At 46.2% G+C, this 17,314-nt stretch overlaps 1 protein-coding gene across 4 annotated transcripts; it reads left to right on the top strand.

Moving 5' to 3' along the window:
- Positions 1-35: 35 nt before the first annotated feature.
- Positions 36-6,690, top strand: LOC125525675 (pentatricopeptide repeat-containing protein At5g65560-like). Of its 4 annotated transcripts, XM_048690676.1 has the most exons (6): positions 36-3,216; positions 3,813-4,033; positions 4,143-4,208; positions 5,345-5,562; positions 5,789-6,047; positions 6,132-6,690. In XM_048690676.1, the coding sequence occupies exon 1, from the start codon at positions 148-150 to the stop codon at positions 3,133-3,135; it is 2,988 nt and encodes a 995-aa protein (XP_048546633.1). In that variant the 5' UTR covers positions 36-147; the 3' UTR covers positions 3,136-3,216; positions 3,813-4,033; positions 4,143-4,208; positions 5,345-5,562; positions 5,789-6,047; positions 6,132-6,690. The 4 variants fall into 4 exon arrangements, with proteins under 4 accessions (XP_048546633.1, XP_048546634.1, XP_048546632.1 ...); XM_048690677.1 differs by lacking the exon at positions 5,345-5,562; XM_048690675.1 differs by having other exon boundaries at positions 5,345-6,047.
- The last annotated feature ends 10,624 nt before the right edge of the window (positions 6,691-17,314 follow it).

The following is a 17,314-nucleotide window of genomic DNA, read 5'->3' as shown; positions in this document are numbered from 1 at the left end:
ACCAGAGTGGATTGGGGAAAAAGAAAGAAAGAAAAGCCAGCGAAGCACGGCCGCCTCCTCCGCCCCCGCCCCCCCCCCCGCCCCCGCGCGGCCAAACCCCCCCCAACCCCTCACAGCCGCCGCCGCAAAACCCTAAACCCCGCCGCCATGCGCCGCCTCCCGCCCCTCCCCCAGCGCGCCGCCGCCGCCGCCGCATCCGCATCCCCATCCCCATCCCCATCCACCTCCACCCCCGACCTCGTCGCCGAGCTCGGCCGCGTCCTCTCCACGCGCCGCTGGAACAAGGGCCGGGCCTACAAGCGCCTGGCGCCCTCCGTGACCCCGGCCCTCGTCGCCGACCTCTTCCGCGCCCCCTCGGCCGCCCCCGACCCGGCCACGGCGCTCGCCTTCTTCGACTGGGTCGCGCGCCGCCAGGGCTTCCGCCACACGGCCGCCTCCCACGCCGCGCTCCTCCACCTCCTCTCGCGCTGGCGCTCCCCCGCGCGCTACGAGCCGCTCGTCTTCTCCATGTTCGGCTGCGCGCGGACCGCCGAGGACGCGCGCGCCTCCGCCGACGCCCTGCGGGCAATCTGCCGAACGGGTGCCGCGCGCCACGCGCTGTCCCCGGCCTGCTACAACTTCGCGCTCAGGTCGCTCGCCCGCTTCGACATGACGGAGGAGATGGAGCGGGTCTACTCGCAGCTCGTCGGGGACGGGCTGCTGCCGGACACCAAGACGTACAACGCCATGATTAAGTCCTACTGCAAGGAGGGCGACCTCCCCAAGGCGCACCGGTACTTCAAGCTGCTGCTGGAGTGTGGGCTGGAGCCGGACACGTTCACGTGTAACGCGCTGGTGCTGGGTTACTGCCGGGCGGGCAACATCAGACGGGCCTGCTGGCTGTTGCTGATGATGCCGCTGGTCGGTTGCCAGAGAAATGAGTACTCCTACACCATTTTGATTCAGGGCCTGTGCGAGGCGCGGCGTGTAAGGGAGGCACTTGTCCTGTTTTTGATGATGAGGGCTGATGGGTGCTCCCCGAATTCACACACATACAAGTTCCTGATCAGCGGCCTATGTAAGGAGGGCAGGGTCGCCGACGCCAGGATGTTGCTTGATGAGATGTCTCGGGGAGGTGTTGCTCCAAGTGTTATAACATATAATGCAATGATCGTAGGGTATTGTAAGGCAGGAAGGATGCAGGATGCATTGGGGATTAAGGAGCTGATGGAAGGAAATGGGTGCCGCCCGGATGACTGGACATACGGCACTTTGATCCATGGCCTCTGTGATGGGAAGATGGATGAAGCTGAGCAATTGCTGGATAGTGCTGTTAAAGGAGGTTTTACACCTACGGTTGTTACATTCACTAACCTGATCGATGGGTACTGCAAAGCTGAAAGGATTGATGATGCACTCAGGGTGAAAAATAATATGATGCTGAGTAAGTGTAAACTTGATATACATGTTTATGGGAAGTTGATCAATAGCCTCATTAAGAAGGATAGGTCAAAAGAGGCGAAGGAGTTGTTAGCTGAAATTTCGGCAACTGGTTTGGTTCCAAATGTGTTCACCTACACATCTGTAATTGATGGCTTTTGCAAGATCGGGAAGGTTGATTTCGCACTAGAGGTCTTGAAAATGATGGAACGCGATGATTGCCAGCCAAATGCATGGACCTACAACTCTCTGATGTATGGGTTAATTCAGGATAAGAAACTTCACAACGCAATGGCGCTGATAACTAAAATGCAAAAAGATGGAATAACTCCTGATGTTATCACCTATACCACTTTGGTTCAAGGTCAGTGCAATCAGCATGAATTTGATAATGCTTTCAGGTTACTTGAAATGATGGAGCAGAATGGTCTGACACCCGATGACCAATTACACGCCGTCTTAACTGGTGCACTGTGCAAAGCTGGAAGGGCTGAAGAAGCTTATTCATTTCTTGTTAGAAAAGGAGTAGCCCTAACCAAGATACTCTATACTATTTTAATTGATGGGTTCAGCAAGGCAGGCAAAAGTGACATTGCCGCCACCCTCATAGATAGCATGATTGGTGAGGGGTGCACACCAGATTCGTACACGTATAGTGTACTGCTGCATGCTTTATGCAAACAAAAGAAGCTGCAGGAAGCTTTGCCGATACTGGATCAAATGACTCAAAGGGGAATAAAATGTACCATTTTTGCTTATACAACTCTAATCAACGAAATGCTCAGAGAAGGGAAGCATGACCATGCTAAAAGGATGTATGATGAAATGGTTTCATCAGGTCACAAGCCAAGTGCAACCACATATACTGTATTCATTAACTCATACTGCAAGGAAGGTCGAGTGGAGGAGGCTGAGAACTTAATTGTGGAAATGGAGAGAGAAGGTGTTGCCCGTGATGCAGTGACCTACAACACATTCATTGATGGCTGTGGGAATATGGGATATATTGATCGCGCATTTCATACTCTGAAGCGCATGATGGATGCATCATGTGAGCCAGATTATGCGAGCTACTGCATTCTGCTCAAGCATCTTCTAAAAGAGAATTTTAATTTCCATTATGTAGACACCTCCGGCATGTGGAACTTCATAGAGTTGGATACTGTTTGGCAGTTTCTTGAAAGGATGTCAAAACATGGTTTGAATCCCACAATAACGACATACAGTTCTCTCATTGCAGGATTCTGCAAAGCCAACCGCATTGAAGAAGCATGTGTTCTTTTTGATCATATGTGCTGTAAAGATATACCACCCAATGAAGAGATATACAAATTACTTATCAAGTGCTGTTGTGATACCAAGTCCTTTGAGAAGGCCTCTTCATTTGTGCACAACATGATACAACACAGGTTTCAGCCTCATCTTGAATCATACCAGCTTCTTATACTGGGACTTTGTAACGAGGGAGAATTTGAGAAGGCTAAATCACTGTTCTGTGACTTGCTTGAACTGGGCTATAATCATGATGAAGTTGCATGGAAAATTCTAAATGATGGTTTGCTCAAAGGTGGTTATGTTGATATATGTTCTCAGATGCTGTCTACCATGGAGAATAAACACTGTTCCATTAGTTCTCAGACACATGCTATGGTGACCAATGGCTTGCATGAGGCATCTGGCAGTCTGGTTGGTGAACTCCAAGGAGAAGCTCTTTGAGTCAGCTTGACTGATATGTTCATGCTAATAGATGGTGTGTTTCATTGGCCACACATTTAGTCTGTAACTTTCAGTCCGATGGTAAGTGTCCACACAAATCATGTGGAGTCCTCCGTCCCAAATTAGGTGTCTTAACTTTGTACTAACTTTAAGGTTAAGACACTTATTCTGGGACGGAGGGAGTACTATATAATTATCCAAACACGTTATTGCTAAAACTTAGTAGACATAATTTTCTGCCCATCAGTACACCTTCCTTTCTTGATTTTCCGTTCCATGAAAATCTTGCCTACAAATTGTCATGTTGTTTTCAAATCATAACCTGTATCATCCTTCACCCTAGAAACTAACCATGTCACATGGCTCTATATGGTTTCGAATCTGCTGAAAGCTCCACCCCTTCATGGCATAATTGATCTTTTATAAACCTGCAGAATATAATGGTTGCTAGACTTGTCACGATTTAGCAAATATGATCAATTATTGATTGTGGTAGTCCAGTAAAGCAGATACTTTGTTGAGAAAGTTGTACAGTACTCCCTCTGTAAACTAATATAAGAGTGTTTAGATCACTAAAATAGTAATCTAAACGCTCTTATATTAGTTTACGGAGGGAGTACAAAACTTCGATCAAGGCATCAACTAACTAAAAGGTAATCCCTTCCTTTTTTTGCCAGGAAGACATGTGCAATTTTGATATAAGTGAGGCACATGTGCAGGTTGCATGCAGCACCGCGTTCTACATGACTGACTTGAGATGAGCAACATCCAGTTAGGATGCCGTTTGATCAGCTAAATGCCAATACATGTTGCTCAAGCTGATCTGTTTGTCAGAAACAGGATTATCATACCAATTCATATTCAAACCAAAGGCACTTTCTCGTCACGCAGTTGGGAGGTATGTACTGCATGGCTTCTCCATTCTATGTGATACGTTTGCTTTACTATGCATTTGGTTACCTTCTTATGTTGATGTTACAGAAGCATCATCCTTCCCTTTTATGCAGATAGTCAGTGTCAGGCTCACCCAAACCTATGGCTTATGGAGTCTCATTGCTTGCTTTACTTTGGGGGTAATCAATTATACCTGTCATTCTTTGATTGCCATATTTTGGTGGTATAGATGCCGTACAGTTCTTTTTACATTGGAGAAGTTTATTTTTGAATGATATGACTCCTATTATGTAGTGATTCTTATCAGAGCATTTAGTGTGGTGCGAAATAATGTATCAACTTGAAAGAATTAAACTTAAAAAATATTGGATAGGTACAGACTTACTTTGTAAAAAATAGATATGTAGATAGACTTGTTTACTACTACCTTTGTCCTCGAATGTATGCCACTGTGGGGTGCATAGAGTCAACCTTTAGAAATCTTGATGACTAATATGTGAGAAAGTACAATTTATTCATTTTACATAATTATTTTACATTGTCCACGCTTATTGTTTTCTATAAAACATGTTATGTTCAGAAATTATAGTCATAGTCCTGCATCAGAGGCTGTAAAAGAACATCATACATTTGTGAATGGAGTAGGATTTCTTGTTTAGCTATGTTTTATATACTTTCAAATCTTGGCCAACAAAGAACAGTGGTTTGGATTGCATTTTGCCACATTGAGACATCCAGTGGCGGAGACAGGGGAATGCCAGCAGCTAAACTACTGATGAATAGTGCTGAATTAGAGATTTTTTACTATTGAACATCTATTTTCCTATGGACCGGCCCTCCCCAACCTATTTCAACGGCACTTGACCCCCCTAATCCAAATTTTCTGCCTCCGCCACCGGAGACATCATTCATCGTCCGTGGCGAGACTTTGACAACATGAAACATGATAGTTTGATGCGGTAACACGTTCTACAAGACAGGCACTCATTTGAACTCAAAGTGACAACTAGTTCATGGTCCAGAGGGAGAGTGAGTGAGAGTGATACTTGGCAAAGTGACAACTAGTTCAGTACTTTAACTCCTAAGAGTAAATTGCAGCACAAGTTGCATCTGGACCATGAACTAGAAATCTGAATAAGCGTGGTAAATCAATATATTCCTACTCTCCTTCCTCTCTGCCCTTGTGGTGCCAGTGGGCCTGCCATCATGCCACCTGGTTCCAGGGCTATCTCATATAGGCCTTAGCCCCCCTATCCTACCATGGTTAATAACACCTGCATGGTTTGAAGCATCACCATTTTTCTAAATCAAATAGGTACGAGAGTATAACTTGAGATGTTATTAGTCTAGTGATGAAATGCCGTTTAGCTGATCAAGTGCAAAGAGCACCCTCGAGTGAAAGGTTGGGTTCAGTCATTGCACTTGGAAACTGGAATCTCTGGATGACTGCGTAACCTACGTGAAGGCTTGCATTGATGCCTAATTCAGAGATGCCAAGACTTCATGCTCTTAACTGAAGAGTATCAATCTCAGGTATGTCTTCTGTGTTCGTCTATCACACTGTCCTGTGATTTCTAGGGATGTCAAGTTTGCTCTCTTGTGCGGATCTCTGATTTTGGGCTTGCAGAGTGGCTTTTTGAAAAATCGTGTCGTGTTTCCCATTGAATTACGATAGCCTAATGATAATTCCATATTAGCCAGAAGACCAAAACAGTAGTGTGATTGTTGTTTTAACTGTAACTTTACACCCTTAATACAGGCATATGGCTCCAGAGTACTTGCATGCATGCGATCATAATGAGAAGATTTCTGTGTTTTCATACGGACTTTTGCTTCTCGAATTGTCAATCCATTCTTGATCAATTGCATAGGCAAAACCACTGCTTGATTGAACAACATGAAAGAGCCAGTGGACCCTTCTCATGATATTGCATATTACCCAGAGAAGAACACGCGCCCCAACAGTTGCATTCATGTGCATTCACCACAGCGCAAGCTCACGGCCTTGTATGAAACCCGTGAGTGAGTTATACATATCTGCCATTTGCAAGTGCAAATTGAGCATCAAATTGACGAGGTGGTATGCTGGTTGTTGGTTGCAGGTACTCCGTTTCTTGGAAGGTAGATAATCACTTGAACAGATGTGAGGACCTCAACTCCCAAAGCTCCACATGTTCAACTCGTGATTCAGAAGACTAGAATGGACTCGGACACTCTAGCTACCTTGATGATGTGGAATGCGGCACACACAGGTTGCCTTGGAGCGGTGAAATTTAGTAGGAGTATCTGTTGACAGGTTATTCCATCTTTTGTAAATCATCGGTCTCTACATTGTGATCCTCCAGTTTTTCATATGTTGAAGATTGCACGGATTTGAGAGACCAATCATCACCGCTGGGAATTTCCATTAGTATTCAGAATTATTTCCTGTTTCGTCACTGTGGACTTGTTTTCTCTGGACTGTTTTTACTTGTAGGGTCCTCTGTACTTGTTGATGAATAATTCCAGTTTATGCACGAACAAGTTGAGCACGTGACTATATACTTTGTACAGATGAATCTCATGATGTACTCCCTTGTAAAGACATATAAGAGCTTTTATAGATCACTAGTACCAATGTACTATGCCCGTCTCCGGCACTAGTGATACTGTGATAGTGAAGAGATGTGCAGGGGATCTTTGTCAATCCTTTTTTTTTGGCAAGACATGTAACATGCTACTGCAAGTTTCTCGGATGTGAGCTTAGTTCTTTGCATGTGTTCTTAGTTCTATTTGTGAATTGTTTCTTGCTTACTTTTTTTTCTTCATGTTATCGATAGCTAATGTTCATTCCTGCAGTTATTGTATTTATTAAAACGAAAGGCCTTGCCTTGATCCCATTTCTCAATGAATCAAAAGGACTTTGAAGATTCAGTGAACACTCAGGGATGCGATAGACATGACCAAAATAGCAACCGTTTTGCCATGCTTGCAGTGTAGTGCGCCCCTTGATATCTTCAATTCTTCATCATGACTGCTCAAGCAGCTTAAATCTACCATGGTACAATTACCAGGACGCCCTACTTCTGGGCTGGTCCATGTGCAGGGCGGGCGTGCCCCTGCCTTTTTCTTTAGTTTTCTTGCTTATTTAAAAAAAAGGGATTTCAAAGAAGAATCGGACTTTTAATTTTTTTCAAGATTTTGAAAAAAATTCAAATTTCAAAAAAATGTTCACGAATTTATAAATTGTGCACAGATTTCAAAAAATGTTCTGAATCCAAAAAGTTTTCACAAATTTCCAAATTATTCCAGGATTTCGGAAATATTAAAATTTTTGGGTAATGTTCGAATTTTAAAAGATGTTCTTGAATTAAAAAGTTCACAAATTCAAAATTAGAAATGTTGGTCGATTAAAAAACGTTCCCAAATTGCAAAAAACTGTTCGCCGATATTTCTTGAATTATATTTTCCCTTGAAATTTAAAAAAATTCCGAATTTTAGAAAAGGAAAAAAGAAAAAGAAGAAAACATCAAAAAGAAAACCAAAAAAAGAAAAACATTTTTTTTGAGAAATAAAATAAAAACAGTTGAACCTTCTCAAACCGATGGGAGAAAACACCCAGCCAGCCGTACTGGGCCGGCCAAATAGCATGCTAGCGCCGAAGATGGGTGCGCGATTGGTCACTATCTGCTGACCTACGCGGCAAATAGGATCCTTGCAATTACGGTAGCAAGGAGACCATTAGCAATCGGAAATTAGATCGTGCATGCTGGCCTGCCACCGAGGTCGAGCAAATATGCGGAGGAGCTAGTCGATCGCGCTTTCGGCATTTGCAACTCAATAAAGTTCGCGCAATACGTTGACCAACAGAGCTGCCTCGGGTGTTCTATTTTCAGTTTTTGAGTTTGTATTTGATTCAAAAATCAAATGTGTTCCAAATCCTTTAGGAAAATTTTACAGAGGCTCAATTTAATATTTTTGAACTTGAGGAAAATGATTTCTTGCCAAAATAAAAGACATACCTGTTTTGAAAATGCCATTTACTCCCTTTTGAATTTTGAATTAATTCAAAAATCAAATTCACACTAATCATCTTGGAAATTTTTACAGAGACTCAAATTGTTATTTGGAAATTCAAAACAATATTTAGCGCAAATTATGTATTTAAATTGTCACCGTATTTTGGGATATTAATTTATTCCCTAAATACTTTTAGGGTTCAATTTAATTCCCAATTTTAATTTAGTGTTTCAACAATGTTTGAGACTTATGGAATTATATCAACCCAAAATATTTGAGAGAAGGCACACACATTTTTAGCTCAATTTTGGCCTTTATAAGTAATCCCTGTATGACAATTTAGAGTTCTAAATAATTTCAAAGTTTTATCTAAGCCACAATTTCACTCAATTAAATCAACTGCTAGTCAAATTCAGCTAAGATCAATCAATCCAAAGGAAATTTGAAAATAATAATTAATTGACCCTAATATTTTTTAACATTTTAAATTTGAGGAAAAGCTGAGATGTGACAGATCCTTAGCTCGTCGTGATGCCATAGGAGCCGGTGGCAATGTAGATGTCGGCGGTGTAGCCAGTAATTTGCCAAAACCCACCAAAATCGCAAGCGACGTATCGAAAAACCACCAAATCGTTAATGGTTTACAAAATTGCGGTGGTGCTACTGGGCGTGGGACGTGGTCGTGTGCCACCACCCATGCCCAATCCGGCGGTGCATCCTCTATCGACACGGGGTCCGGCCTGAATCGGACATCAGCCATGGCCTCGAGCGCAACACACAGACATCGTCAGGCTCGGGCGCTCGGCGGTGGCCGCTCGGCAACCGCGTGGTGCGCCACGGCGGCCATCTTCAGCGACTTAAAGCTAAGTTAATCCGGGCCTGAGTTGCGGAGTTACGGAGACCGAGGGGCACGTGAGAGCATCTACAGCCCGGTCGTGTATGCAGGCAGTGACCCGCAAGTTCTCAAATTTGCATACTTACATTTGGATACCTCATACTAAAAAATGGACATACTACGTAGATCAACTACTCTAGTTCTCGCTGGAGATGTCCACCATCTTTGTGCCCGGCTCCGAATACATGGGCGGCAGCCGCAGCTCCGGCTCCATAGCATCGTACTCCGCATCCGTCTCCGCTTTGACCTCGTCGAAGAGCCGTCGGTCGCCGCCTGTTCCTGCCGGATGAACTGTCGGTTGGCCTCCACACAGGCCTCATCTTGAATGGATTCCAAGATGGCATGTTGCTCCGCCATCTCGTCAGATCGGACGTTTGAAACCCGTTCAAGACGTACATCTAAAATAAATTTTCGTGACAGGTAGTGACTGGACCGTTCGTTCGGGTGTTTAAGGCCGGTTTGAAGTGTCGGTATGAGGCGGCTACTGGGCGTGGGTATCCTTCCTTTCCCCATCGGCGAAGAGAGCGAGAGGTCGACATCAGAGGAGTAGCGTTGCGGGCGAGAGGTCGGCATCAATCCCATCATCAAGGAGTAGCGCGGCGAGCGGGAGAAAGAAGTACGCGTCAGATGCATCCATGCATACAACCAAATCCATCGCTAATGCAAACAGGAAAAGAGAGAGAAATCCAGGCTTGTTGGATGCAACTGAGCAACTCACGGCATGCCTCCTGTCTTTAGAGCTTCAGTTAGGCAGTCTGCGGCTGTTGCACTTGCACACGGCTGGCGTGCTCGCGCATGACCATGGCTGGACAAGCGCTGCGGTCAGGGACACAGCCAGCCAAAGGGTGCCTACTGCCTCGGCTAGAGAAAATCGATTGGCGACGGATGGGCACCTGGCGCGGCGGCCGCGGAACTCGTCGGTCGGCCTCCTCGATGCCACGATGCTGAGCGGCACCGGCAGCCCTCCCGTCGATGCAACCCAAACTGAAGTGTGCTTTTAATCCGAGCTAATATTTCACTTTGCTAGGTGGAAAGCAGAGTCGACCAAGCCACCTTCACTGAGATCAACCCAAAATCAGTCTTTGGCCCTGTTTGGTTTAGCTTTTATAGACGGATTTCGCTGCCGCGCAGTACAATCTGAATCAAAGGGCGAACCCAGTAGAATCCGATTCCAGAAATCCGCTGTCAAAATATGAACCAAAAGCGGAAGCAGCCCAGGACGTGCTTTTCCAAAATCTGATTCCGCTGCAAGTCAAAATCTGAAAAAGCTGTATCAGCTGGTTTGCTAAATGACCTACATCTTTTCATATCAGATTTTCCACATCTGTTTTTCACAGCAGATTTTTCACAGCTGCTTTTAGAAATCCACAGTCGAACCAAACAGGGCCAAATTTATCTCTCGAGTATCAAGCCCATGCGTGCGTGCCTTGAAGGAACGACGGTGCTCCGCTGAGCAAGATGGCTCCGAGGCAACCTCGAACTTCAAATCCATGGTAGAACCATCCACTACAGCAACCACAGACCTCTTTAAGCCACGTGACTCGCCAATGGCGCCATCAAAGAGCCGGATTTGCTTTTTATAACCACCAATGGAACACCGGAGACACAGATTGAAACTGTTCTGCACCTCTGATATGACAATTTCCACATTCGCCAGGACCGCATCATGGATGCGTGCTAACACTAGGTCAACCGCGCCGCAATCGCCATGGATGCGTTTTCTGAATGCACGGTTCCATGTGCCTTGCAGGTCGCTTAGGGCTGACACACCGTCAGTCAGCTGGTGATCATCATCTTCTACTCTGCCTGCCTTGATCCTCATGTCATATTCCAGTAGAATAGTGGAATACATATCTATCCCTCGCTTAGGGCCAACCATATGGATGAGAGAACCCTACAAAAACCGGCACTATTTAGTTGCTCTTCATAAGAAAGTAAGAAATAGCTAAAGCTAAATATACTTCTCTTCAGTTGTTTTACTTGCAATGTATCAAACTGACTGGTTACATAGTGCATAACAGTGTTCGATAGGGAAAATTGGTCCCTGGTATTTATTTGATATTGTTTGAATCACAAATATTTACATAAGCCTGTCAAAATGACATGTTGTGGTGTAATTATTCATGCTATGCATTTTCATATGCCTATAAACAGAAGATGTGTGGTGTGCAGTGGAAGTGTGGAACCATGTATTTTTCTCGAAATAGGCTTTCGCCCCGCTATATTAATATAGCAACCACCCGATACCTCAATAAGTTCGTCGCTGGGGCAAACAACACAATTATGCCCAAAAGAGAAAACAAGAAAAAAATGCCAGCAACACCGGATCAATGAGAGCCGTCGTATCCCACAACTGTTGCGCCCACCACCGAATTGCCGTGTACCAAGCAACACCTTCAAGAAGGACTGTGACGACGACGACGCTGCCGCCGCCCGGACGAATCCTAAGATTTCTCCCGATACACGGAGGGGAGTGAGGGAGAGGTACTCCTAACGCCCTTCAAGAAGGGTGGCAGCGCCCACAGGCGTCGCCGCGTCAGTGTCGGCCAGACCTGACAGGGATTTCTCCCGACCCCTCACATCGACAACCCAGGACCAACCATCGGCTCCACCATGCCTACTGCCCAATAACATGCGCCACCGTTGTCTCACCACGACAAACGCTGCGAGGCTGTAACGCCCTCGATGCGGCTATATCTCCTACGTGTCGAGGCACGACTTAGAGGCATAACCGCATTGAAAGCAATGTCGCAAGTTAGGCAATCTTCACAACATCCCATGTAATATAGATAATAAAAGGGAAGATACATAGTTGGCTTACACTCGCCACGTCAATCAAAGTACATAAATAGCATTACATCATCCAATCACTCATGGCCCGACTACGGCGTCAAAATAAAGATAAACTCAACATGCAACACGGCCCCGACCGCCCCAACTGGGCACCACTACTAATCATCAGGGAAAGACACATAGTAACGGCGTGAGTCCTCGTCGAACTCCCACTTGAGCTCAAGCGTGTCATCTGGAACGGAGTCATCAGGCCCTGCATCTGGTTTGGAAGTAATCTGTGAGCCACAGGGACTCAGCAATCTCGCACCCTTGCGATCAAGACTATTTAAGCTTATAGGTAAGGCAAGGTAAATATGTGGAGCTACAACAAGCGACTAGCTTATATGGTGGCTTACCTGTTCGCAAAAGAGAGTGAGAGAGAAGGCAAAGCGCGAACGAATAACTGGAGAACAACCTGCGGCAAGCATTACTCCACCACCGTGTTCACTTCCCGGACTCCACCGAGAAGAGACCATCACGGTAACTCACACAGTTGATTCATTTTAATTAAGTTAAGGTTCAAGTTATCTACAACCGGATATTAACAAATTCCCATCTGCCCATAACTGCGGGCACGGTTTTCGAAAGTTCAAATCCCTGCAGGGGAGTCCCAACTTAGCCCATGACAAGCTCTCACGGTCAACGAAGGAATAGACTTTCTCCCGAGACATTCCGATCAGACTCGGTATCCCGGTTCTACGAGACACTTCGACAAGTTAAAACAATTCCAGCAACACCGCCCGAATGTGCCGACAAATCCCGATAGGAGCTGCACATATCTCGTTCTTAGGGCACACTCAGATGAGACATCCTACGAGTAAAACCAAACCTCAAGTTGCCCCAAGGTGGCCCCGTAGTCTACTCGGTCGGACCAACACTCAGAGGAGCACTGGCCCGGGGGGGGGGGTTAAATAAGATGACCCTCAGGCTCCGGAAACCCAAGGGAAAAAGAGGCTAGGTGGCAAATGGTAAAACCAAGGTTGGGCATTGCTGGAGAAGATTTAATCAAGGCGAACTATCAAGGGGTTTCCATTATCACCCAACCGCGTAAGGAACGCAAAATCCGGGAACATAACACCGATATGACGGAAACTAGGGCGGCAAGAGTGGAACAAAACACTAGGCGAGAGGCCGAGCCTTCCACCCTTTACCAAGTATATAGATGCATCAAGATATCAAGATAATATAATGATATCCCAACAAGTAAATAATGTTCCAACAAGGAACGGTCTCCAATCTTCATTTGCAACTAGCAACGCTATAAGAGGGGCTGAGCAAAGCGGTAACATAGCCAATCAACGGTTTGGTAGGACATGGTGGGTTAGAGGTTTGACATGGCAATTTGGGAGGCATGATAAGCAAGTGGTAGGCATCGTAGCATAGGCATAGCAAAAGAGCGAGCATCTAGCAAAGCAAAGATAGTAGTGATTTCGAGGGTATGATCATCTTGCCTGCAAAGTTGTCAGAGTTGACTGGATCCTCGAAAGCAAACTCAACGGGCTCCTTGTTAGCGAACTCGTCTCCCGGCTCTACCCAAACAAGACAAACAAGCAAAAGGACACAATCAACCACGTGCAAGGCTCAAACAACAAGATGCAAACATGGTATGCTATGCGGGATGCGATATGCGATGCATGTGTAAGATTTGACAAGGAATGAATGAACCTGGCCTCAACTTGGAAAACCAAGTGTGCCACTGGAAAACGATATAAAGATCACCGGAATCGGAGTCACGGTTTGGAAATGGCAAGCAATTCAAATATGGCACCGGTCTGCGATATACAGCAAGTAGCCATCTAAATGCAACAAGTTAACCATGCTACAACACTCAATCATGGCAACAAAATACATGGCAGGGATCGATTCATGAAGCTTAACAAGAGATGAACACTGAGCTACGGCCAATTCATCAATTAACAGGTTCAAACAAGCATGGCAAAAATGCATTTGGTAAACAGATTTCAGACTTCGTGAAATTAACACTTGTCTGGAATTTCAGATCAGGTAGCACACTTTGGAGCATGAAAACTATATGCTACAGGTACTGAACATGGCAAAGTAAAGCATGGCATGGAGCTACTCAAAGAGCTTAACAAAAGTCCCTTAGTGACCTTGAGCCAAAAGGGATCAGAAAATACATTTGCAAGCATGTGAACATGACAAAAACATAATCAGATCACAGACTTAGTGAAAAACTGGAGCATGCAAAACAGATATCAAGTAGGCATGTTTACGAGCTCGATGCACTCACTACAGAGCAAGTCATGAAAATCTAAGCATACACCCATCAAGAATACACATTATACAAGCTAGACATGGCAAGAACAATAACATAGCATGCACGGATCAACTACAACATCCTCGGCAAAATCGCTAACAAGTAGACAATCTGCCCAGATTCACGAAATAGCAAAAGTAGAGCTCGATTGACTCAAGCTAGGGTGCTCCATAAATGCAATCAAAGACATGGATGGATAGAGCACTACAAGGTTAACAAATCATCCTTACTGATCATCCTCAAAAGAGGCACGGATCACTAGGAAACAACATGAACATATGGCATATTGAGATAAACAGATCAAGGACTTAGTGGAAATGCTAAGTCCCTGAAATCAGCATTAACGAATGCACCACTTTGCAAGCTTGTGCTAGTCACCACACACATCAAAAAAATACATGGGTTGCACCTATGGAAAGATGGCAAAACATGGAACAAAACTCATGTAGAGCTCAGGGGCATATCATGCACACAATAATCATGGCAAAAATGACAAATATCTAATTGGAGCAGCAAATCTGACAATTATCTCAAAGAGCATTCTTCCAACAGCATTTCGGGAATCAAGATGAGCTCAAATGAAAATGATGCAATGAGATGAAATGATGTGCTCTCTGAGACAAACATTTTGATATGCTATATGCCCAAAATGGAGCTAGGGATGCGGAGATACAACATGATGACAAACGCAAAATAGCTAGGGTTTCGGGGCAAAAGTCAACCGTCCAAATAGATCTAGATCCGGCCCGATACTGTAGCGGCGCGGACTTCGAGGATCACCGGCCGGATCTCGCCGGAGTTGTGGTCGCGGTGGCCGGAGGACGAAGCCGAGGGAGAGGAGACCTACCAGACGGAGCTCGCCGGCGCGGGCGCAGCGACTGGATCGGCGGGGGCGGCGGCCGGAGCGAGGGGCCGGCGGTCGATGGCTGGGTGGAGGCGCGGCGGAGGCGGCGGTCGCCGGCGTCGAGGCGCACCGGGCGGCGGAGGGAGAGGAAGCCCCGGGCGGCGGCGGTGGCAACCCGGGCCGGGAGGGCCGCGCGCGGGCTCTCCGGGCTGGCGCGGTTGGTGGAGGCGGCGGCGACACGTGGCGCTCTGCGGTTCGTCGCGGGCGGCGGCGGACGTGTCCGGCCGCGCGGAGAGAGGTGGATCTAGGGTTTCGGACGAGGGGAACCGCGAATTTCGGGAGGGTGGTGTATATATAGGCATAGAGGGAGTTAGGAGAGTCCAAATGAGGTGCGGTTTTCGCCCACGCGATCGTGATCGAACTCTCTAGATGATGGAGAGGGTTTAGGTGGGTTTTGGGCCAAAATGGAGGGATGTTGGGCTGCAACACCTTCTCGGTCCCTCGGTTAACCGTTGGAGCATCAAACGAAGTCCAAATGGTATGAAACTTGACAGGCGGTCTACCGGTAGTAAACCAAGGCCGCTTGGCAAGTCTCGGTTCAATCCGGAAATGTTTAACCCCCACACACGAAAGAAAGGTAGAAATGACCACCGGAGGAGAACGGAGCGCCGGAATGCAAAACGGACAACGGGGAAAATGCTCGAATGCATGAGATGAACACGTATGCAAAAGCAATGCACATGATGACATGATATGAGATGCATGACAACGACAACACCACACGGAGACAAAAACCCGAACCTGAGAAAATAAAATAACTTAGCGCCGGAAACGGCAAGAGTTGGATTACATATTAGGTAAATCATATTCGGGGTGTTACAACACTCCACCACTACGAAAGGATCTCGTCCCGAGATCTAGGACTGGAAGAACGCTGGGTATTCAGAACGGAGGTGATCCTCGCGTTCCCAGGTGGCTTCACGGTCGGAATGGTGTGACCACTTGACTTTGAGGAATTTGATTGACTTGTTGCGAGTCTTGCGTTCAGTCTCTTCAAGAATAGCAACGGGGTGCTCACGATAAGAGAGATCTTCTTGGAGCTCAATGTCTTCGAAGTTGACGGTGCGATCAGGAGTCTTGAAGCACTTTCGGAGCTGAGAGACATGGAACACGTCATGCACATTTGCAAAGTTTGAAGGAAGCTCGAGTTGATAGGCGAGATCGCCTCTCTTGCTGACGATCTTGAAAGGTCCCACGTATCTAGGGGCAAGCTTCCCTTTGATACCGAAGCGACGAGTACCTTTCATTGGAGAGACGCAGAGGTAAACATGATCTCCGATCTCGAAAGCTAAATCACGGTGCTTACTATCATAGTAGCTCTTCTGGCGGGATTGGGCTGCTTTGAGGTTATCTCGAATGACTTTGCACATTTCCTCTGCCTCTGTGATTAAGTCATTTCCCAGAAGTTGACGTTCGCCGGTTTCAGACCAGTTGAGAGGGGTACGGCATTTCCTGCCATACAGAATTTCGAATGGGGCCTTGCCCGAACTTGCTTGAAAACTGTTGTTGTAGGAGAATTCGGCATATGGAAGACAATCCTCCCACTTCATGCCGAAGGAGATCACACAAGCCCTGAGCATATCTTCAAGAATCTGGTTGACACGCTCGACTTGACCGCTAGTTTGAGGATGGAAAGCTGTGCTGAAGCGGATGTTGGTGCCCATGGCCTTCTGAAAAGAATCCCAAAACTTGGAGGTAAAGATCTTGCCACGGTCTGAAGAGATCACTTGTGGAATACCGTGCAGAGAGACAATTCGAGAGGTATAGAGCTCCGCCAATTGAGCTGCAGTGATAGACTCTTTGATAGGAAGAAAATGAGCCACTTTAGTGAGTTTGTCGATGACAACGAATATAGCATCATTGCCACGCTTGGACTTTGGAAACCCAGTCACGAAGTCCATCTCATTGTGGTCAAACTTCCATTCTGGAATGGCAAGAGGTTGGAGGAGACCAGCTGGCCTTTGGTGTTCTGCCTTCACCCTTCTGCAGACATCACACTCATTCATGAACTGAGCAATCTTGCGCTTCATTCACGTCCACCAATAAGCCTGCTTGAGGTCCTGATACATCTTCGTGCTCCCAGGGTGGATGGAGAGGAGAGAATTGTGAGCCTCATTCATGATCACTTTACGAAGGTCACCTTTTGGCACAACAATACGATCCTCGAAGAAGAGAGTATCCTTGTCATCAAGGCGGTAGCACTTGTACTTGGGTAGACTCTTGGCAATCCCAATCTTCACCTTTTTCACCATAGCATCAAGAAGCTGTGCTTGGCGAATCTGGTCTTCTAAGGTAGGAGAGACTTGAAGGTTGGCGAGGAAACCTTGAGGAACAACTTGCAGATTAAGTTTGCGGAAAGCTTCACAAAGCTCGGGTT

This window comes from Triticum urartu, chromosome 7 (assembly GCF_003073215.2).
Source record: "Triticum urartu cultivar G1812 chromosome 7, Tu2.1, whole genome shotgun sequence".
NCBI classification, from domain to species: Eukaryota; Viridiplantae; Streptophyta; class Magnoliopsida; order Poales; family Poaceae; genus Triticum; species Triticum urartu.
The sequence above is the reverse complement of the archived record's forward strand: the minus strand, read 5'-3'. Positions and strand labels throughout refer to the sequence as shown.